At 34.5% G+C, this 24313-nt stretch overlaps 1 protein-coding gene across 2 annotated transcripts in view; it reads left to right on the top strand.

Annotated features, from left to right (window-relative positions):
* The window catches only part of MDGA2 (MAM domain containing glycosylphosphatidylinositol anchor 2), an 854319-nt gene that overhangs the window by 445994 nt on the left and 384012 nt on the right, over positions 1-24313 (top strand). The window contains exon 3 of one of the 2 annotated variants that reach the window (XM_010375832.2): positions 16444-16618. In XM_010375832.2, coding sequence (XP_010374134.1) covers positions 16444-16618 — 175 coding nt within the window. The remainder of the gene's footprint in view (positions 1-16443; positions 16619-24313) is intronic. The other variant, XM_010375833.2, reaches the window with a different exon arrangement.

Raw genomic sequence — 24313 nt, 5'->3', positions numbered from 1 at the left:
TGTATCTACATATATGCATTTATATGATATATAATATGAATATTTATATTTAATATTTATAATTTAATGATATAAGTATTTATATCATATGCACATGCATATATTATTGAGATAATATTAAGTTACTGTGTCTGGCTATTTTATTTTTATTGCTATGTGATTTTGGGTTTTATTATCTGAATGTAAAAAGTAAGTTCAGTGACAAGAAAAATAAATATTTTAAAAAGATATTTTGCTGGTTTTAATTTGAGCTAGCCAGGTAGACAAAAACCTTTTAAGGGTTACCCTCAATAGTTCAGGAGGCAACAAATAGACTGAATAGTTTCAATTGTATCACCTATTTTCTTAGAGTATCTGAGTGCAAGTTGTGGGGCTAATAGAGAGATCCATTAGTAGGGGTTCTAATTCATAAGTTTTAAAGGTTTGAGTTCTCTCTCCCCAATCCTTGTGGTGGGGGTGAAATGTTCCCAGAAGTGTCTAAATGTAGGTTTGAATTAAAACAGTCTAATATGCTATTAGGTCAATACTCTTCCTTCTGGTTAACCACATAGCATAGTTTCTTTTATAAACTGTAACAAAATGTTGTTTTCCCGCCCTTTGCCTAACATTTTCTACAGTAACATCTTTTTCTTTGAATTTTAGGACATGTAATTCCTCATTTTTTTTTCTCCCTCTGCCATCTTGCTGTTTTTTACCCATCTTACTCATACTGCGTATCACATTAAGAGTACTCAAAGCAATGAGATATCCTTAAGAAACTGACAACCAAGGCTAAAGTACAAAGTTGGACTTTTTAAGAAATTAAGGACAATACACTGATGCAAATTGAATATATATTCACATAATTTCTAGCTTGAAAACTAAGTGTGTAAGGAGAGATGAACAAATCTTTATCATACACATTGTAATTTTGACGTAGATTTTAATATACCGGTTTTGTAATAAGAATTTTATTTATATTTTGCCTAACATATAGTTTAGTGTTTTATATGCAGTTCTCTCACAGTTATAAGGTCTAATGGATTGTAAGTATTGTGAAATATAGCTTCATTTATGTCAGGATGAGACTAAGTATTCATGGGTTTTTGCAGATTTTGGTTTTATCTTTACGTGGATAGGTGAACTTGTAACATAATTTACTGTCAAACGGCAAACTTTTAGGTTTCTTTTGTTTGTTTTTGAGACGGAGTCTCGCCCTTTTGCCCAGGCGAGACTGCAGTGGCGCTATCTCGGCTTACTGTAAGAGCTCCGCCTCCTGGATTTATGCCATTCTCCTGCCTTAGCCTCCTAAGTAGCTGGGACTACAGGCGCCCGCCATGACGCCCGGCTAATTTTTTGTATTTTTAGTAGAGACGGGGTTTCACTGTGTTATCCAGGATAGTCTCGATCTCCTGACCTCGTGATCCGCCTGCCTCCAAAGTGCTGGGATTACAGGCGTGAGCCACCACGCCTGGCCAACTTTTAGTTTTAAACTTTATAAAGTTATTTATTAAAATGTAAGTACACTGATAATTTAAATACTGAGTGTGAAACTCTTTTATAATAGCAGTTACTTTCAGTACTTTCAGTTACTTTCATAAAAATACATTAAAGTCTTTATGAATGATTCAGAGTAGCTTCTGCATGTTTCAAGTAGTACCAAGTAATGTTTTTATTCAGCAGAATGTAACTTCTGATTGTTCACACTCTGTTGATGGTGCCACTTCTCTCTTCAGTTACCAACGCCCTCCTATTTTCCATCATTCCTCTTTCTCTCATTAAAATTATAGAATTGAAAACCATTATTTAAACTCATGGAATTACAGATAATGCTTAGGCAGCTAAGAGTATCTGTGAACATATAAATTTCACTGGGCAGTTAGATTCTTGGTGTTGATTTATAATTTTGGAACAAAGCTGCAGTTCTCATCTATAGGTGCCACAGGTAATTCCCTGGAGGGAGCATAGTGTTGGGGAGTGGAGGCTGTAGAGGTGGCATAGTAGTACTCACTTTACACTTCACTTTCCTTGGCCTGGCTTTAAAGGTGAAACTCATTGAGGACAGTGGAGAGTGAAGGGAGAAAAGGTTTATCAGTCAGGGTTCAACTACAGATAACAGAATTCATTTAGCTTGTTTAAACACAAGTGGATTACTCTAGGTAATTAATTCCTTACAAAACATAAAGTAAAGTCTGCAGAGAAATGTCCTAAGGCTATGCCTGCAAGAATAACATACAGAATAATATCACAGCACTTGCCCACCAAGAGAACTGCTTCTTCTATTAGAAAAACAAAGTAACTCTCCCTACCAAGGTCCAAGAAAAATATACCTTAGTTATAATCGAAGGATTAAGAAGCCTGCCCTAAAACTGTTGGATCTGTTTCTTAACCATGTATAATGTGATTTGCACCAACAAAAACTGATTCTTTACAAAGCACGTCTCTTCCCACTTAATCTGGTTCTGAATTCTTGATGGTATACCCAAACTCTGTCTGCAAGCTTAGAGCAAGGGAGTCTGGTAAATGCAGATTTTGGCTTTCTGGCACCTGAATTGCAAGAAGGCCTTCTAGTCAAAAATTGAAAGAGATGATGAGTGTACAATAAACTTTATCCTTTGGTCATATGGGGCAATCATGTTGAGAACTTTCCTATCCATCTACTCCCATAACCCATTTGTTCTTACCATCTTTGAACAAAAGTCAAAATATCTAACTTGCTACCCAAGACATATGTCTGGAAGCTGCCAGTATGTTGATGATTATATCCTGTCATTTCCCTGCTATTTGTGGAAAAAAAACACTGTTTTAAGAAGGTTCTCAGATAGACCTTTTTTATTTTAACTTTTGAATTCTCCATCTTCTCTCTTTTTTTCAAACATGCAGGTTCAATTTTTTTTCTTCTTATTTTTCGTCCCAGGAACATTCAGTTCCAAGAAACCCAGGTATTGTTATTATAGGATAACTTTGTGTTTTATTCTTCATTGCCATTTCAATTAGGAAAAAACATCTGGTAGATATGTGAATATGTATAGGAAACTTTACAATGGTGAATAAAATTCAATAATGTGTGCTCACTTTACCAAGAGTTACAGCAACCTTCCATTTTCACTTGTTCTTGAAGTAAGGTTTTCTGGTCTACCTAAATTAAAGCTACTGGAGTCAATGTCTCTTAATATCAAAGTGAGATTGAGCATAGGCTCTGGACTCAGACGGCATGGGACTTCCATCTTGGCTTGCTCATATACTACTATGAAATCTGGGAAAATCGTTTTCCTGTCTGCAGCATCAGTTTCCTCATCTGTAAAGTGAGGATATAGTACTTAGTTGATGTGATTCTTAGGAGGATTAAATGAGATACATTAATAAATAATTTGCACACATAAGTCCTTAATAAGTATGTGTGACTTTCAGTAAAAAAAAACAGTCATACAGATACTTTTTGGAATCCTGGAACCACTATTTACTATGCAGTACTAGGAAACTTAGTTAATATTTCTGAATCTCAATTTAGTCATCACAAATTGAAGACTACAATATATTTACTAGTGGAGTTTACATGAAAACAATTATTGAAAAGTTCCCAATAGAAAATCCAGCAAAAAATTAGTTCACATTTCTTATCTTTTTAAGCTTTATTCAAAATCCAAAGAGGTTAAATATAAATTGTTGCAATATTTAACCCTGACATTAATCTAGTGGGTTGAAATATTGCAAATGTGTGTAGGAATAGTGTACTGTTAATGCTATCTGATTCATTGGTCCTATTGGATCAGTTTATATAAAATTGGACTATTTATATGAACATTTAAAATGGTCCTCTTTAATGTATATTATTATTATTATTATTATTTTTTTTTTTTTTTTTTTTTTGAGACGGAGTCTTGCTCTGTGGCCCAAGCTGGAGTGCAGTGGCCGGATCTCGGCTCACTGCAAGCTCCGCCTCCCAGGTTCACGCCATTCTCCTGCCTCAGCCTCGCAGTAGCTGGGACTACAGGCGCCTGCCACCACGCCCGGGTAGTTATTTTGTATTTTTAGTAGAGACGGGGTTTCACCGTGTTAGCCAGGATGGTCTCGATCTCCTGACCTCGTGATCCGCCCGTCTCGGCCTCCCAAAGTGCTGGGATTACAGGCTTGCGCCACCGCGCCCGGCCAATGTATATTATTTCTTATGCCTCTGTTTAGTTTTGCATATCTTATTGATATTTTCCAATCATCTGGATGTTGAATGGAGTTTGAATTGTAAACTGACAGTTAGATGTAAAGGTCATTGACATCTCCAAATGTTGCAAGATACCCATAAAATATGTTTTTCTTGTTCTTAGTTTTCTAAAAGTAGTTCAGATATCATAGTGGCAAAATGTGAGGTAAAAATGTGTCCATAAGCTTGAAAATATACCCATAGGAATTGGAGATGTTAATTTTCTCTTTCCAGTTCTAGGTGCCTGGAAAAATGCAGAGGGGCAGATGATTCACTCTATAATATTCCTTAAGCCATTTTAATGTAACTTGTTTTGGGGGGGGGATTTTAGATGAATTATTAGAAAACACTGTTAGAATTGCACTGTATTATGTATTTGGTGTAATCTGGCTAAATTTACCTGCCAGGAGAACATTTGAATGGTGTAATTACAAATATCTATGTCAAACCTATATGCCTTGGAAGCATCCCATTTTTCTATAATTATGCTGTTGTATAATAGTGCTGGTGTTTTATCCCTTGAATAGCAGGAGTTTATTTGGTTACTTTATGAATAGATGTAAATATGACTGTAATAGAGCATGGTGGAACAGAGAAATTTATTTTTTATTACATTTCTAATACTCGTCAGTGTTTGTAATATTGTTAATTTAGATTATATTCTATTATAAAAAATCATTAAAGGAATTTCTGCTTCATTTTCAACAAGATTAAGAGTAATGGTGAAAAAAAATTCCCATAAGAAACTCCTAAGGAAAAGATGGAAATGCTGTGCAACACGTAAAAAAATCTTCTATTTGTAAAACGTCTGATAAATCAATATTGATTCTTAAGTATAAAAGTGCCAAATTTAGATCAGGAAAATCTTTTGAAGTTATGGGAGAAACATTACAGCCAACTGGAATATCGTCCTGTGTTTATTAACTCTCATTACAGAAAAGGGCTTGGAATATACTGTATGTCATTACAGCATCTTTACCTACATAAAAATGACATATTGATAATTAAGCTATGATTTCCTGTTTTAGGCTATTAAAGGCCCAGTTTACATTTTTTAAATGAATAGTTTATTCTTTCCCTCATGAGCTGCTACTCAATATTTTTTTTTTAGATTTTTAAAATATAGCATTTCTAATGAATGCAGTTTCCTATATTTCTTTAGTTACTTTTAGTTGTTTCTTCAAGGGCATTACTTTTATTATTTTGCATTTGATTAACAGAGAAGATCTTTTATTTACAGGGCCTTCACATTTTAAAAATGTATTTGCTTTATTTTTATTAATTAATTTTTCATTATAAATTGTTTGGCTTCTAATTCTGAATTTAGAAATAATAGTTAAAACAAGATAGGCATCAATTCTGCTCACAGAAAAGAAAGTTTAGTGATAGATATTATTGAGATGGTATAGTGGCTTCATGGTGTCACCAGGGACCCATTCTTAGCACGTGACTCCTATCTTGAGGTATGCCCACAATTTAAATTGGATCCTGAATTCCCAGCTATCACATTTGAATTTCAGGAATAAGGAAGAAAAGCTAGAAAGATAAGCTCCTTTTAAGGAGCTTCTTCAGAATTCCCACGTGACACTTCTGCTTACACGGTATAATATATGTGTGTAAAAAAAGAAAATAGTTAATCTGCCAAGCTTGAAAATGCCATGCCTGCTTGCAAGGTTGGCCTTTGGCTGGCATCTGTGAATTTGGATTTCAAGAGAGGTCCCACCATTCTCCAGCTGATAAGAGTGGCACACTGTGTTTATTTCTTCCTCTTCTTTTTTTTCTTTTCTTTTTTTTTTTTTTTTTTTTGCATACAATATAGCTTATGCTGGAAATTTGCTTTAGTTTTGGGAGACTGGAATTTTGATATACTGGGCAGAGGGTGCCTAAGTGGCCAGTCCCTGGCAAAAATATTGGGCACTGAGTTTCTAATGAACTTCCCTGGTAGACAGCATTTCCCAAGAGCTGTCATAATTCAACATTAAACATGTCCTGTGTGACTCCATAGGGAGAGGACTCAGGAGCTTGTATCCTTTTTTCACCAAACGTTGCCCAATATACCTTTTCCTTTTATTAATTGTGCTTTGTCTTCTTTCACTATAATATATCATAGTCATGAATATAACTATACATATGCTTGTTGACTTACAATGAGGTTACATTCCAATAAACCCACTGTAAGTAGAAAAAAATGCTTTAATTTACCTAACCTACTGAACGTCATAGCTTCGCTTAGCCTACCTTAACATGCTAGTTAAACATGCTCAGAACGGTTACATTATCATACAACTGGGCAAAATCATCTAACAAAAAGCCTATTTTGTAATAAAGTGTTGAATACCTCCTGTAATTTATTGAAAAGATCAAAATTTGAAGTACAGTTTCTACTGAATGTGTATTTTTTCACACCATTGTAAAGTCAAAAGTCAAGTAGAAAAATCACTAAGTCAAAAAAATTGTAAGTGAAACCATCAGTCTGTATAATGAGACTGTATAATGAGTTCCACAAAGTCCTCTGTGAATCGTTGAACCTTGATGGGGTCTTGGGGATCCCTGACAAACAAGAAAATTTAGTAAATGACTATTTTACTACTTTTCAAGTTATAAAACACGTTTTAAAGTCTATCACAGATGCAGTATAGTTTTTTTTTTATAACTAAGATAAATACTAGTATTTTGTGTTTTTATTAGCATTCTCTTTTCATCAAGGTGGACTGTAAAGTTTTGGTCTGAATAACTGGAAGGATGGAGTTACCATTAATCGAGATGGGAAAGACTGGGAGAGTTGGTTTGGAGGGGAGATCAAGAGTTCATTTTGGATATGTTATGTTGGCAATGGAGAGCAGGCACTTGGTGGCTAAAAGTCTGGGATTCAAAGGAGAGGCCTGAACTACAAATACTAATTTAGGAACCATCACTACATAAATGGTATTTAAAGTACTCCATAAAGTGACTGAGGAAGTGAATGTACAAAGAAAATGATGAGGCTTTAAGGTAGTCAGTTGTTCAGAAGTCAGGGAGATAAGTAAACACCACCAAAATAGACTAAACTCATTCTATTTTGGATGCATTGTGGAGTAGGATTTTGTCTAATTCATAATTGTATTCTTAGCAGAATTATAGTGCCAGGAATCAATTCAAGCAACAATGATATATTTTTTTAATCATTACTATGTCTCAGGCTCAGTTATTTGGGCTGGAGATACCAAGTTTAAGAATAGTCCTTGCCTTAATGAACTTACCATTGGTTAAGGCAAAATCATTGTTTTTGGTCTGATTCTTTACAAATGGAGCTTGAGATGAGGATTCATGTGCAAGTGATTTATTAAGGAAATGCCCTTAGGAGAAACTGATAATGGAGCAAGAAAACAGGAGAGGAAAGGGAGGAAGCTGGGCCAGGATGTCGTTTCACGAGGTTGGCATCAGCCTGACACTGCAAAGAAATTGGGGTGTAAATTATGCTGCAGAATCTATCCCATCTAGAGGCACGGGAGCAGGGCTTTCATATCCCACAATAATCATTCATCGGCTAAGAGTCACAGGGGTAGGGAATAAACTCCCAAGATTTCCCAGGATTTCCCTCTGACTGCAGGTAACTCTGAATCCCTAGTACCTTATTTCATGAAAAACAAAATGTCCTAGTGAGGTAACATATAGGAAAGGTAAAGGGCTCTAAGGGAATCAGACAGAACACCAGTTGTCTCCTACAACATCTAAACAGCTGATTTCTAAAGCATGTGATAAGCACTCTCACAGAGGGAATCTCAGAGTGTCATGGCAACAAAGGGGGCAGGACATAATAAAGCTCTATGAGAGAGGGAAAGCTTTCTAATCAAGTGATATCTGGAGGACCAGAGGGTATTAACTAGATACTAAATGAAGGAAAAAGGGAGAACTTTCAAGTCAGAAAGGATCCCAGTATATAATAGCACATAGTCTCATGGTCATGGAAGGACTGGAGCTGTAAAATGGGGAGAAAAAGTTTTCTTACCTTCTAAGCATGTCGTGGCATTAAAATCAGAGGATGGAACAATAACATTTTGTAAACTTTTAAAGAAATCGAATTCTGATAATTCGATGGTGGTGGTTTGGGGCCCAGGAGTAATGTCTTGGCCGTGCTACAAAATCAAACCTCTCTATGATGATTGCATTAATTTCCAGCATTTTATATTTATAAGCATTTGCACCAAGATGTACCCTCCTCTGTCACCTCTGGTGTGAAATAGTGCCAGCAGGCCCTATCGTAGTGCTTCAGATGCATACAGGAAGTCTGATGCTGTTTAAGAAAAGTACTGTGTCATTTGGCCGGGCGCGGTGGCTCAAGCCTGTAATCCCAGCGCTTTGGGAGGCTGAGAGGGGCGGATCACAAGGTCAGGAGATCAAGGCCATCCTGGCTAACATGGTGAAATCCCGTCTCTACTAAAAAATATTAAAAAAAACTAGCCGGGCGAGGTGGCGGGCACCTGTAGTCCCAGCTACTTGGGAGGCTGAGGCAGGAGAATGGCGTAAACCCAGGAGGCGGAGCTTGCAGTGAGTCGAGATCCGACCACTACACTCCAGCCTGGGTGACAGAGCGAGACTCCGTCTCAAACAACAACAACAACAACAAAAACAAAAGTACTGAGTTTATCTCTTTTCTCTGTTTATTCACACGAGAGGTGAATAAATTCCTCAAAGGTTAAATTCAAAGAAAAGACAAATGCAAAAAAGGATCAGAAAACCTATTGCTATCTGCTTTAAGGCCAGTCTAGTGTTCAGAAATACCATGTCCTCACCCCGGTATTTTACCTCTGTTTCTTGTCTACCGTGGTGAGTCCCTCTTCATCATTCTGTTTTCTGCATAGTGAGTAGACCTGCTTTGTGAATCCCTTGTTCTTCAGACTCCTCCTATTTGTTTATTTATGGTGAGACAGTGTCTCACTTTGCTGCCTGGGCTGGAGTGCCATCATAACTCACTGCAGCCAGGAAATTTTTTTATTTTTAGTTTTTGTAGAGAGAGGGATCTCTCTATGTTGCCCAGACTGGTCTCAAACTCCTGGCTTCAATCCATCCTTCTGCCTTGGCCTCCCCAAGAGCCGGCCAGTCTCCCTTTTTCTATTACTGTCATGAGCTTCTTATCTGCATATATCTTGTAGAAATATTTCAAATTGCATCTTGGTAGTAGTAGTGGTGGTGGTAATAGTAATAGTAATCATGGTCCCTAATATTCTGGATATACTAGAAAAATGGTTTTTTATGCATAGAGAATTGTTAAGGTTAATTTTTTTTTTTTTTTTTGCTTTGTTAGAAAATTGTGGTTCTTTTTTTTATAACAATAGATTTAGAAATAAGTGAGACATATTGCTATAATTATTGTAGACTGATACAATTTATTAAAAATTGTACCTGTATGCTCTACAGTCCTGTGCCATTCAGAATTCCACTTATTCTATTAAGTAATTCAAAGAGAACCTATTTCTTCTGTAATTTTCCCTGATATCAGTGCAGGAGAAAGGAATAACTTTTATTTTGAAAACTCTAATAAACACTGCCTATTAATAATTACATACCATTAATAGTTCTTAATACTCTTGCAAGCTGGCACTCTGTAATCTTTTTAGGTTTAGTTCCCAAGGTTCTGGTGGCAGATCATCCCAATAATTATAGCAGGTCAGGTGATGTTTATCTGATTTTTTCTCAAGGATTCTCTCACTGCTAAAGGATCTTCATTCAGAGTATAAATAATGCTGGGACAATGCTCACATTGATGTGAGTACATCTGGCTGAACTCCTTGGCAAACAATAGAAAGGAGCTTCAGTGTACAAATCCTCATTCACTAGACATTAATTAAATGGGGCAACCTAGAAGTCTCAGGTCAAAGTTTTTATTGAGTTTGTTGCATCTACACAATATACTTTTTGGATTCAGCCAAGTCTATCTATGCTTCAGGTTTTTAATATTTTCCTAAGAATATCTCAGTCAATACTGATTTTATTTAAGGCTACGTAAAAGCAATGATGTTTCAGGAAATATCTATATCTATATCTATATCTGTATCTATGTCTATATCTATATCTATAAGACTATTGGGAATTGAATAGGCCTAAAATAAGAGAATCTCCATGTTGTTTCTTCAGATTAGGAAGAGTTACCAAGAAAAGTATTTCCTAAACTCTCGTATCATTCTTTTTCTGTTAATGTTATTTTTACAGAAATGAGTTTAATGCTATATTGTAAGAGGATTTAAACACAAATGTGATAATATAGCTCATATGGTTTGGCTATGTCCCCACTCAGATCTCATCTTGAATTATAGTTCCCACAATCCCCATGTGTGGTAGAAGGGATCCAGTGAGAGATAATTGAATCATGGGGGTGGTTCCCCCCATGCTGTTCTCGTGATAGTGAGTAAGTCCTCATAAGATCTCATGGTTTAAGGGCCTTTTCCAACTTTGCTCAGCACTTCTCTCTCCTGCCACCATTTGAAAAAGGATGTTTTTGCTTCCCCTTCCCCCATTATTGTAAGTTTCTTGAGGCTTCCCCAGTCATGTAGAACTGTGAGTCAATTAAACCTGTTTCCTTTATAAATTACCTAGTCTTGGGTATTTCTTCATAGCAGCATGAGAATGCACGAATGCAATAGCATATCTGAAATTTGGATGTATTTTATTCACATTGTGAAACTAGGAGTTGTCCCAAACATCCACTCTTCTGTTTTTCCAGAATTAAGAAACTATCAAATTTTAGCTGGGGGAGAGGAAGAAGATGCTATTCAGAGTAGAGAGTATATTTCCCAGCATTTCTTGTAACTAAGGAAGAATAACCATATCATACAAGCAATGTCATGAGGCAGCTTCTAGAACCTTCTGTAAAAAACAACTAGCAGATGCTTTTGCCTGTTCCTCTCTCCTAAACAATCTCAAGCAGTAGTTTAGGATATAGCTCAAGCCAAAATTAAATTAAAATAAATTCCGATGAGTACTGAATTAAGTTAAAATAAATTCAGATGAGTTATTTATTCATTCATTCATTCCTTAATATGTAGGGAGTATGTAAGGTTTATATTTTCCTATATGTATTCTTTTCACTGTTGATATGGTTTGGTTGTGTCCCCACCCAAATCTCAACTTGAATTTTATCTACCGGAATTTCCACATGTTCTAGGAGGGACCCAGGAGGAGGTAACTTAATCATGGGAGCCAATCTTTCCCGTGCTATTCTTGTGATAGTGAATAAGTCTCACAAGATCTGACGGGTTTATCAGGGGTTTCCGCTTTTGCTTCCTTCTCATTTTCTCTTGCCACCACCATGTAAGAAGTGCCTTTTGCCTCTTGCCGTGATTCTGAGGCCTTGCCAGCCATTTGGAACTGTAAGTCCAATTAAAACTCTTTTTCTTCTCAGTCTCAGGTATGTCTTTATGGGCAGCATGAAAACAGACTAGTACAACTGTATTGATAGATTTTAATATGAAATGGTTTTCTATTCGTTGGCTTCTGGATACTTAGCAATTTTCTTTTTGATTTTCTCTTTGAACAATAACAATGTGAATAAAGGTTTCCATGTATTAGTCATCTTTTGATGTTATTTATAACATATTGAACTAAGTTTCGATAGCATGCCTGTCCTACCTCTAATTTTTTATTAGTGAAGTTTTACTTTGCTATCAACTACATGATCAATTTTTGTAAATATTTAATGCACGTAAGAAAAAAATTACTAATCCTGTAGATAGACGACTTTCTGTATATTTATTAGTCTTACATGTTGATTGTAGTTTTTTAGTTTGTCCTGTCTTTCCTCTTAACTAAAAAAGTTGCACTATCAAGAACTGCCTGAATCTCAGAGAGCTGTATTGGAACTTTCTACTGCAATTGCATGTTTGTCAAATTCTTCCCTTTTTAATTTTGTTTGCTTTTTGTCTTTAGTGGCTCTGTACTTTACTGAATACCAATTACAAGTAATATATTTATGCTTTTGACTTTTAATATTACAAAAAGTGATGCCTTTCTCTTCCTGTTAATTTTTAACTGCAAATTTATTATTAATTTAATCTTAATATACATATTAAGATTACACATTACAAGATTATATATACACGTATTATATATATGTGTATTATATATATACACATATTATATATATATCACATAATATTATATATATATATCACTCCTAATTGGTTGATTGATTTTAGTTTACATAATTCCATTACAACTTTATCCATGCCTTCTTTTCCCATCTTGGCTTCCAGTTTTCTATTGTTCCAATCATTTATTGTTGTTAGATGTTAACTGCACGCAAGCTTGTTTTAACTTTTAAATTCAGTCTAGTAGGCTCTTTCAGTGGGCAAATTCAGTCTATTCACATCTAGTCTATGACTGATATAAATGTTGTATCTTACTCTATAGTGGTCTGTTGCATAGAATGGTGACTCTAGTTAATAATAATATACTGTTAACCAGTTTCAAAATTAATAAAAGAGTAGATTTCAAATGTTTCACCACAAAAAAGTATTCGAGGAGATGAATTTATCAATGTGCTTGATTTATCATTCCACAATGTAAACTTATATTAAAACATCACATCGTACCCCAAGTATATATATACACGTATATATTTGCCAATTAAAAATAAAATAAAAATTAAATATGTATTCATTTTAAATTATACATTTTTCTTTTACCTTTGCCCTATTTTTTCTGCCCATTTTATCAAGTTTATATTTTTTCCACTCTCTTCGCTTTATCTCTTTTTTTTTTTTGAGACTGAGTCTGGCTCTATCGCCCAGGCTGGAGTGCAGTCGTGTGATCTCTGCTCACTGCAAGCTCCGCCTCCTGGGTTCATGCCATTCTCCTGCCTCAGCCTCCTGAGTAGCTGGGACTACAGGTGCTTGCCACCACTCCCGGCTAATTTTTTGTATTTTTAGTAGATATGGGGTTTCACCGTGTTAGCCAGGATGGTCTTGATCTCCTGACCACGTGATCTACCTGCCTCAGCCTCCCAAAGTGCTGGGATTACAGGCGTAAACCACCGCGCCTGGCCAACTTTATCTCATGTTTCCTTCCATTAATGAAACTGATTTTTTTTCTGTTACTTTAATTGACATTTATGCTTTTTAAAATGTATAAACAAGATACCTAACTGTTTCTCCCACAGGGATACATTTTCCCCTTTCAATTATCCCAAAGTTTAAGATTCCGGAGTAACTTTTTTCTCTCCTTTCCTTTCCTTCCATCCCTACAATGTTACCTCTGCTTTGCATTACATTCCCACCCCAAACTTCTAGGTTTTGCTAGGTTATTACAGATCTTCTTATTCTATGTCCTTTTGGTTTTAAGAAACTTTACTTAGTATTTAAATTGTATACTAACCCAAGGAAATCCTCCTTATTCATTAAATGAGTATCTATTAACTGCCCACTACAATGTGCTTTTCTATATCTTCTCAAAATCCCAGACCTCAGATACAATTCATGTGTTGGGAGTTAGAGTGTTTCAAAGATTTTCATCATGCGGGGCTATTTGAACCCTGAGGTTAACATGTTTGCATAGCACTGAATATTTTTATTTCACCCTCAGACAAATGAGCTCTTGAATGGGTATGGACTATTGGGAGATTTCCCTTTCCCTCACCTTTTTCAGTAAATGTGGATGTTATTTCACTGTTTTTGAGCTTTCGGTGCTGGAAATGAGAATCCTGAAGACAAACTGACCTCCATACCACTCCAGGAAAATCAATTAGAATTGAGTTTGGCTATCAGTCACAGAAAAACCTGAAGAAGAAGTAAACAAGAATTTTATTTTTCCCCATATAGAAGTCCAGGGCTATCAGTAGTTTAGGTTAGGTAGGTATAACTCCATGGTGTCAGGATTTCAGGTTTCTTCTATTTTACTACTTCTCTGTGCTTGATTTTCGTTTCAAATCGGCTCACTGTTCAAATGGAAGCTACCAAAATATGTGCAAAACATGAAGTGCTGCTTCCCTATAAGGACATTTCTGCTTGAAACAGCAAGAATGTGGCTAAATGGATGACTGGGAAATGTCATCCCGGGATGACCCGGGCAGCCATGTGGCAATTAATAATTTGGGGTTTAAGAAGAAGGAAATACTTAACATTAGGGAGTGACCAGGCCCTATGACATTACAAGTTAGTCCCTTTTTCCTGGAAGGCTGAACAATTTTCTTTGTAGACTTAGAGGTCACAGTTTTTATCAGAGTATATATGGAGGTTTCTTTTCTCATCAGTTAGGCATATGACTTGGTAAACTCTCCCAATGTGTAAATTTATGTCTTTCTACTACTCAGGAATATTTTATTTCATATTTCTTAAAAGTAGAGAATAAAAAGGGAGGAAAAATTTTCTAAGTGATTATTTGCATTCCTTTCTACCTCTATTGTTTACTTTTCTCTTTCCTATGTTTCATTTGAGAATTGTTTCACTTTTTTAAACTTCTTTATAATAAACACAATATTTGCTTCTGGTAAAGTAAATTAAGTATAAATAAGAATTTAAAATAAAACTTGAGAAAAGAACACATTTCACTATCCTCTTTTTACTCCCAGTCTCATTTACAGAGCTTTGTATGTTTCCTTGTGTAATTTTAATAAACATTTAGTAATATGTACACACACAAATATACACATATGCTATTTTTACACAGATGAGAATATTCTCTTCTGTTTCTTGCTTTTTGTCTTTTTTAACTTAATAATACATTTTGTATTTTATTTTTTCTAATGAATGTATTCAGTTCAATTTTAGAGTCAGTTTATAACCACCTCTCTATCATTTAGCATTTATATCATTTCCAGTGTTACAGTTTTACACACATACAGTAGGCTAATTTCTATGCAATATTTTGCAAATATGTTAGTAAGGTAAATTTTAACCAGATAATTGCTAAGTGAAAGTGTGAGTATGCTTCCATTTTTGACATAATTTACACAATTCTCCTTTTCTTCTTATGGGTATATTAGTAATACATTTATAAACTACTGGAAATCAGAAATTATGCCATTTGCATCTTTGTGTATTCCAGATATACAGAAGATTTTGAATAAATATTTGGTATTTCTTTTTGTGATTTACAGATTTTTAAAAAATTCATCTCTTAATAACATTTTTATTCCATTCACAATTAAGGGCAAACATGGTTATATTTATACAGATATTTTAATTATGTGGATAACTTTTTAAAGATACTTTTTATGCCATTAGATCATACATTGTAATTAACTTCATATGAAAATAGGTATATATAATGGCAATAGTATAGGATTTGTGTTTTGATGTTTCAGTATTTAGTTTCATTTTCCATGTCACAGCATATGTGTTTGAACAGAGGATTTCTATCAGCTATTTCTCAACCTTAACATAAAAACAAACTGAAATATATAGCGGGGCATGAAGGGAAATAAAATCAAATTATTTTTACTTTCTATTTTGTATCACTTTACAATATGAGCACGTGGCTTTTATTCAGGTTTTATACACTAAAATACACAAAAGTTGAGTTGAATACTAGTCATTATTGCTAGCAAAAATGAAGTCTGTTGTACACAGCTGTGTTTAAAAGAATGGTATTGTTTATAATGAAATGTTTTAGATATTCAAAATGTTTTGGCAGTTTACTGAAATGTTCTCCTTGAAAAGTTTACATATTTTTTTAAAAATAATTATTGATGTAAAGTGAATACTAATGATCAAAATAGACAAATTATTTGTGAGCTTATTACAGCAAAGCCATCAAAGAAAAAAAAAAACTCTTAAACAACCAGGTGTTTAAAATTATACATAATTTCAATAGACCATTATGGTATTATGTCTAAACTATTCAAATCAAATAGGAAATTTCAAATAAAAGAATGAGGCAAATCCAAAAATAAAATGAGAACCTACTTGGACTAAATAAGTAAAATAATCTTACAAGGTTTGGAAAATATGAAAAACAAATTTAAATGTCCAACAAAAAGAAAAGTTAATCTGTAGTTTCAATGTACTACTGATATTTAACTCCCTTTATGTTATAATTTATATTGCCCTCCACACTGATTAGGCAATTGATGAATTCTATGCAATTGAATTCAAATTACATACACTGTACAATGATGACATTACATTAAATTTTTAAAAATTCTATCGTGTCTGTAAACCTTAATTTTTTTTCAATAATTTGATGGGAGAGGCAATGTAGCAGTTCAATGCAAACTCTTCAAATGAGTGATTGCTATTTGATTTATCTGTGGGGAAACCAACCTAAAGTAACAATCTTTGTTGATGCTTGCTCAGATCAGGTGGACCAAAACAGCAGGAAGTGCCTCTGACAGATTCCAAGACTCAAGTGTCTTCAATGAGACTTTGAGGATTACAAATATTCAGCGACACCAAGGAGGCCGGTATTACTGTAAAGCAGAGAATGGCTTGGGGTCCCCAGCGATAAAGTCAATCAGAGTGGATGTATACTGTAAGTAAATTTTCCAGAAAACTATAATTAAGCCTAGTATGGATTTCTTTTGTCCTACAAGTCTATGGTTTTATCAAAAAACGTAGAGTTCTGTTTAGTTGAGAATGAAAACTGTAAAATAATGATAGCTCCCTTAAAACATCCCTGAAGAAAGGAATCTTCACTAGAAACTTTCATAACTTCTATGATATAATATATATTCATTGTAGAACACTTAGGAACAACATTAACAAGAAGACAATAACCATGGGTAATCCCACCAATAACTAGTGTTTTAATGTATACGTTTTTTATCTTTATATATACATATATACATGCATTTTTATATTTTTATTAAAATAGGATCATGCTGTATATTCTTTAACTTATGTTTGTGAATTTTACCTACATGTGAATACAGCTATTCTTTTTTTTTTTTTTTTAAATATACATCATACAAACAGAGCATTATGAATTGGCCTGTAAATGACCAAAAATCTCTACGTATAGTCTGCTTTTGGTCAACTCTGTTAAAAGTAATCAGCACCAACCCTGGACAGTGCTGTGCCACCTGAAAAGTGTTTGTTGATTTATTTTTGTTCTTAGTCTCATTTTCCTACATTTTGCTCTTGATGATAATATTTTAAATCTTTTTGGTCTCCTAACTTATTTCCCCACTGAAACAAAGCAAAGGCCTACATTTAATTTGGTCTTTTGCCCAGGTTTTTCTATCACTTCATTATGTTTTTACAAGAATTTGCATTTTAATTTTTAAGTCTCTAGTGTAAGGTAATTATTTTTCTTTTCTTAAAGTAATTTAGACATAAGTAACAAGTGAGAGGATGTTGTTTTTCTGCTTATCTTCCTTTCTTTTCCCTTTCCTTTCTTTCAGTGCAGGATAGGATGTTACATAGTTAGGAAGGGGCTTGAAATTATACATGGTCTATTTGTGAGATGCTCTGCTGAATCTCATTTAGTTATTCAGATGACTGAGAAGTGGGTGATAAAGCAGCACTTGGAATTTACTTTCCACATTCAGATACCTGCTTTCCTTTTGGAAAGGATGGGCGAGAAATCCTTGTTTCATCCTCTCTGGTATCTTCTATTTCCTAAGGCACCTTCCCCCTCATCCCTCAGCATAATTTGGAAACCTTCATCCCCTGTACCACCCTTTCCTTATTGTGGGTGCACAGGTTGACCATACCTGTATACTACCCAAAATAATATAGCCCCTGGCTTCCATTTTCCTGACCAAATATTTTCAGTGTTTTTGTTCATATGCAATTTTAAATTAGATTAAGTTTAATTTACAGAATTGAATACTTTTTGTAATATAATAGTGTAGAGTACATACTTCTGCTCTTTTAGTTATTGTAGTTTAGGTCATTAAATTTTAAAATACACCTCTTCAATACCTTAAACACAATTCTAAAATCTAAAAAATTCTGAAAACCAGTGGGTATGTTTTATTTGTAACTTTTGTAAGCAAAACTTGATGTTAGCTAGTGTGGTGTCAAAATTTGACCTGAAGTGACTTGAATAGAAAAGTAGAAAAAAGCTTTACACTCTTTATTTACCAGACTTCGAATAATCACGTTTTGCCCAGGAAATGTGTTTGATTACACAATATAACCAAAGATCCAGCTGAATGTATTATATAATAGATGGCATGTATACTATATTACCTTTCTAAAATCTGAAAATTTCTGAAACACATACTCCAAAGATTTTGAATATGGAATTTTGGCTTGCGTTTCTACGATAGGTCTGATAGTTTAAAAATCGTATTGCTGGGTTAACAAGTTAAATATAAAGGGGGAAATTCACATTTTTAGAGACTTAAAAAATATTTTTCTCTTTTTCGTTTTACTAGAAAGCCTTTTTCATTGCTAGTCTCCATTATCCCTTCTCCTTTCTACCTGCTCATATCTCTTGCTCTGCAGACTGGGTTGTGCCTGAGTATCTTATTCATATTGCACACCTTACTGGAAATAATAGCACTGTTCTCTCCAGGTTTCCCAAACCCTGCTAGCCTTTTAAAGTCTGACTCCTCTTCCATTCAACCATGCCTGAAGACATTTGTTTTGTTACCTTCCTCTTCTTTGAATTCCTTTGGGGTTTTCTCATGCAACCTCGACTTGACAAGCATCTCGTTTTATGTTATTTCAGTGAAATATCACTGTGATGCATATCATGTTGAAGTTCTATTTTCAGTACATGTTTGGTGGCTAGGATTTATTAACAAGCTGTCTAAAATTGTACCATTTGAGAAAATAACATGATGTTAAGTTCCATACTCTATAAATAAACATGACATCTTTCTAATATCAATTTCCCAGAGAATGCCTTACCTTTAGCGCCAGAGCTCTTTCTACTCTGTGGATGTAAACATACATTTAAAGTAGTTGTGCCTATTTTTGAGGGCTTGAATAAATGAATTCCTTTAGATAGTAAATTTTCAAACATGCTTTGAGTGATAAGAACACTTAACAACAGAGATCTCTAGACCTATCTAAGGAGTTCATGTGCTCCAAATACAACCTTGACTGAAGACCAGAGTTTCTCGGTTCAAGTACATTTTCTCTACCTGAATTTCTATAATTTAAAACTTTATCATTGCTGATAAAGACATGACTAGTGTATTCATGTTATGTTTAAATTTGGCAATGTTGGTGTCTAAATTTGAATTGTAATCCTTAAGATTTATTTGTGCTCTAATTTTGATTGGATGTTGGACAGCTTAGTCGAATAGATACTCATTTATATAAACTACAAGCAGGTGGATGACTTAATTTATTTCAGGTACTTTCGCTTTAACTATTTTAGGAAATGCTAAAAAAAAAAATAGGACTTTTTTTTCTGTTTGGAATCTTACCTTTAAAATCATCCACTGCATTGTAGGTTTCTGTTTCTTTTTCTAAACTGATTTCACATGTGGCACTTTCATCACCATCAGTAGAACTTGGAAACAGGATATGCATAAAAACAAAATACACTCATGCAAAATCAGCAGTAAAAAATATTTTTACAACACCAAGCTGAGGCAGACTATGACTTGGATTTACCAAAAATAATAATTAATAATGTTAGAATTTATTCTTGAATCCCTTGTAAAATATTATCTCTAATATTATCTGTGCCCCATAATCTGTTGATGTATAATAACACATAATGTAGGCCGGGCGCGGTGGCTCAAGCCTGTAATCCCAGCACTTTGGGAGGCCGAGACGGGCGGATCACGAGGTCAGGAGATCGAGACCATCCTGGCTAACATGGTGAAACCCCGTCTCTACTAAAAAAATACAAAAATCTAGCCGGGCGAGGTGGCGGGCGCCTGTAGTCCCAGCTACTCGGGAGGCTGAGGCAGGAGAATGGCGTAAACCCGGGAGGCGGAGCTTGCAGTGAGCTGAGATCCGGCCACTGCACTCCAGCCCGGGCGACAGAGCGAGACTCCGAAAAAAAAAAAAAATAAAAAAAAAAAATAAAAAAAATAACACATAATGTAGATATTGATGTAATGCATCAGTAGTCTTAGAGAGTTTTTATAATAGTGAAAATGGGTATCTCTCATTAAATCCCATGTTCTGATACAACTTTCTACCTTTAGAGCAAAAACCTTCCTAAAATAAAATTACGTGCTAACCAGTCATTATTTTGATGAGGAAATGTAGTTTCAGGAAAGGAATTTAACACAATGGTGAATAATATAAAATGAGATGACTTTCTTTAGATCGATATTTGGAAATCTTTGTAATAGCTATATTAACATTTTTATCACTTTGAGAAAGTTTATGTATCTTTATTGGAGACTTTTTCCCACATAATTTTCTAAAATTTCATTTAGGATAAAATATTAAGCTATATAGATTTTATAAAAGAACTACCACATGCATTTTTTTACTATGTTAATCAAGAATACAGTTTGAAAAATTATTATAATCATGTTCCTCAATTTATAGGACCTATAATTTTATCATTTAAGAATTGTAAAAGCATTCCAAGAGTTTTAGGAAATATAATTTATTGGTAAAATATATAGGCTGTTAGATTTTATAACCACACAGTGACTTAAATTTCTTTCCCAAATCTGATTTGGTTATTTATGCAAATATTTCAGATCAAAAGCTTGTTATTTCAGATCAAAATTACAAATCAAAATATTTCAGATCAAAATTACAATTGTTTTTGGTTGGGGGAAATTGCTTCTGAGTGTCTTCTGAGTGTCTGAACATAGTTTCCTCCATACTCACACAAATCTCATCTTGAATTGTAAGCCCCATAATCTCCACGTGTCAAAGGAGAGACCAGGTGGAAGTAATTGACTCATGCGGGTGTCTCCCGATAGTGAATGAGTTCTCATGAGATCTGATGGTTTTATGAGGGATTCTTCCTCACTTCGCTCGGCACCTTTCTTTGTGAAGAAGGTGACTACTAGCTAAAGAGGGGCTCTTTCCCTTCTGTGCTCAGCACTACCGCCTTGCGAAGAAGGTGCCTTGCTTCCACTTTGCCTTCCGCCGTGATTGTAAGTTTACTGAGGTCTCCTCAATCATGCTGAACTGTGAATCAATTAAACTTCTTTCTTTCATGAATTACCCAGTCTTGGGCAGTTTTTTATAGCGGTATGAAAACGGACTAATACAATTAGTAGTCTCAGAAAAAAAAGGAAAATACTGCATTCATGTAACAAGAACAGGAAAACACAAACAAGGGACTTTCAGAGAATATAAAATAGCTCTTACAATATTAAAAGTGATAACATAAAACAGTGGAAGGGCTGGAAAATAAAACAGTAAAACAAAATTTTACAATCAAGTGGATACTACATAAGAAAGAAGATAAGAAAATTCGTGTTAATCTAGCAGATCTAACATTTTAATAATAAGAGTTCCAAACAGAGTCAAAGTGAAGTTTTTTTTTTTAATTAAGAATTTCCTATCATAGTTGAACATATGTTTTTAATTATAAAGCTATCGCTGGATCCTCAACACAATGGAATAAATAAAATCTTCACCAGTGCACTTATCAGCATACAACTTCAAAACATTGGGAAAAAACCGAAGATCTTAAAAATGTCCAAAGAGTTTTTATTTTTTCCAAAATGCTCACATATACAAAATTAGGAATCAAAATGGCACAGGTCTGCACAATGGAAATCTGGGGCTAGAAGGCAACTGAGTAAAGCTTTTGAAATTCTGAAGAAAAATTATTTCAACTAGAATCTTCTGTACAGCCAGGCTATTTTTTTTCGAATATCAAAGAAGAAGAAAGACATTTTTAGACCTATAAGATTTCAATTTTTTTTGCTAATGTACCCTTGCTGAGGATACTACTTTTATCTATTTTCCTCCAAAACTAAGAAGTAAACAAAAAAGAAAGAAATATCATCCCCAAAATAGGAGGCTATGGATAGGAAAATACTGAATTTAATCTCAGAATGATAAGGAAGCAGGATGGCATGACAATAGAAGCTTGTCATACATTGAGCTTCAGAAGCAACCAGGACAGATTGAAGCTGGAATAATGATGCTTACCTGATATTTTAGAGATGAATTATCATGGAAAGCTTAATAATATGGTAATGATAGTTGGAAACAAAATTGAGTATACAAAATGTGAGTTATTAAGGGAATGTAAGAAACTTTATGAAATGAAATGTAATCCAAATATACTACAAGGTTCAGCTGTAAACATTGCTTGCGTAGTCATAATAACAACACTTGATTTAACCACAAGCATGCTATAAATATATAGCGGATGAGGGAAGGTTAGTATAAGAGTTAAATGCTTCCTTTCTATATGAAGAAATCAGCAAGACAATATGAAAATGAAAAATAAGTCTATAAATAGTTCAACACTTAAAAATATGAAGGCAAAACCATTCATAAGTAGTTAAGAGATACATTAGAAAAGGTTGCCTCTGGGTACTGGAAATGCCTAAGGTTGTTTGATGTATCATTATTTGGCTTTTAAAACTGCACTTGCATAGTTTGATTTTTTTAAAAATTAATAAAATATAGATTTGAAGATTTTTACCTTGGAGATTCTTGTTATTGAGCTCCCTGAAGTCAAAACCGATTTCATTCCAAATTTTTAGCAGATCATTATTAATTCAAAAACTTAAAACTAGATTTATATTCACACTTTATTTATTCATAAGAATTGGTATTCTTTGATATTTGACACCAAATAAAGTTGACTAAAAGCATATTATCTCCTATATAAAAGATAGGCAAATAGCACAGGGAATGTTGGTGCTACATTCTGATAACTAATTTTTCTTCTAAACTTTTTAGAATAAAACTCTTTAGGTGAATTTCCACTACAATTTTCTTACATGTTGTTTAGAATAAAATATTTTTAAAAATAACTTTGACTTTTACATTACATGAGTAGGTATTCAAAATATAGCTCCACTGAATTTTGTGGGGCTAAAAAGGAACTTATTAAATAATTTGTACCTTCAGTGAGTCTAAACTACTTAAGAAGACAAAGTGAAAATTTAATTTATTTAAATGGTTTACAAATGTTAAATAATAAGGTTAGTAACATAAATTATGCCACACAACAGTGAATGATATGCTAATGACCCTGAAAATATAGTGCTGGAAGTAAAAGGTTACTGTGGCCTCTTATGAAAGAAGTAGGATTTACATTGCAGTTTTAAGGATGGGTTTTGAAAGAATTCTCCCTGACATTTCTACACATCTTTTGACAGCTTGTGTCCGGTACTCTCTTTTTCAAGAGTGCTTGTGTAACAAACAGCCTTGAGCAATAGAGATTGTGTCTGCCATTAGGGAAGAGGGCAGATTTGTTTCCTGACCAGGATAGTAAAGATAATATCTTTATTATCAGGCTTTCTTACAGGACCTTTATAAGATGGGGAGCTTCCTGAGCTCAGGGTCCCTTAGCTGTGTCAAAAACCAGTGGTGTGTATGGCATTCACCTGGGCTGCCCAACACATTGTCCCTATGAAAATTAAGGCGGGAAAACCTATGAAAACAGGAAGCACGTACTTTTGAGGCTTCAGTAATGAGGTCATTTCTCTCAGACTCAGGAGTCTTGTGTTTTCAGTTAGCATCCATGAAACTGTGGCAGGCTAACATATTAGCCAGCAAATAGGGAAAATGTCAGACCCCTCACCATTCTTAACAGAGTAGTGGGGAAGGCCAAAGATATCTTTTAATGGGTGAGAAATTTGATTAAAGGCACAAAATAAGGGAGAATAATCCCACAGAGTTTAGGGACTAATGGTTAAGATGGTGGGTTCGGAGGAGAAATGAGAGCTTAAATTGAAAGACTGTTAGTTATGTCATAATTATGTTGAACTTTTACTGCCAATGTGTTTTACCATATGAATGATGATCTGCCATTTATGTAAGATGCAAAATAAATAAACTGTAACTTTTTATTTTTATTTTTTTTTTAGAGACAGGGTTTGCTCTGTTCCCTAGGCTCCAGTGCAGCAGTGCAATCATAGCTCACTGTAACCTTGGACTCCTGGGCTCAAGGGATCCTCCTGCCTCAGGCTCCTGAGTAGCTAGGACTACAGGCATGCATGGTGGGGTCTTGCTGTGTTGCTCACGCTGGTCTCAAATGCCTGGCCTCAAGCAGTCCAAAGTGTTGGGATTACAGGCATGAGCCACTTGTGCCCAGCCCCTGCAACTGTAATTTCATAACTGTAGAACTACTGATGAGAATCAGCATTATCCGAATACT

This window comes from Rhinopithecus roxellana, chromosome 5 (genome assembly GCF_007565055.1).
Source record: "Rhinopithecus roxellana isolate Shanxi Qingling chromosome 5, ASM756505v1, whole genome shotgun sequence".
Taxonomy (NCBI): Eukaryota; Metazoa; Chordata; class Mammalia; order Primates; family Cercopithecidae; genus Rhinopithecus; species Rhinopithecus roxellana.
This window is presented reverse-complemented; position numbering and strand designations above follow the sequence as displayed.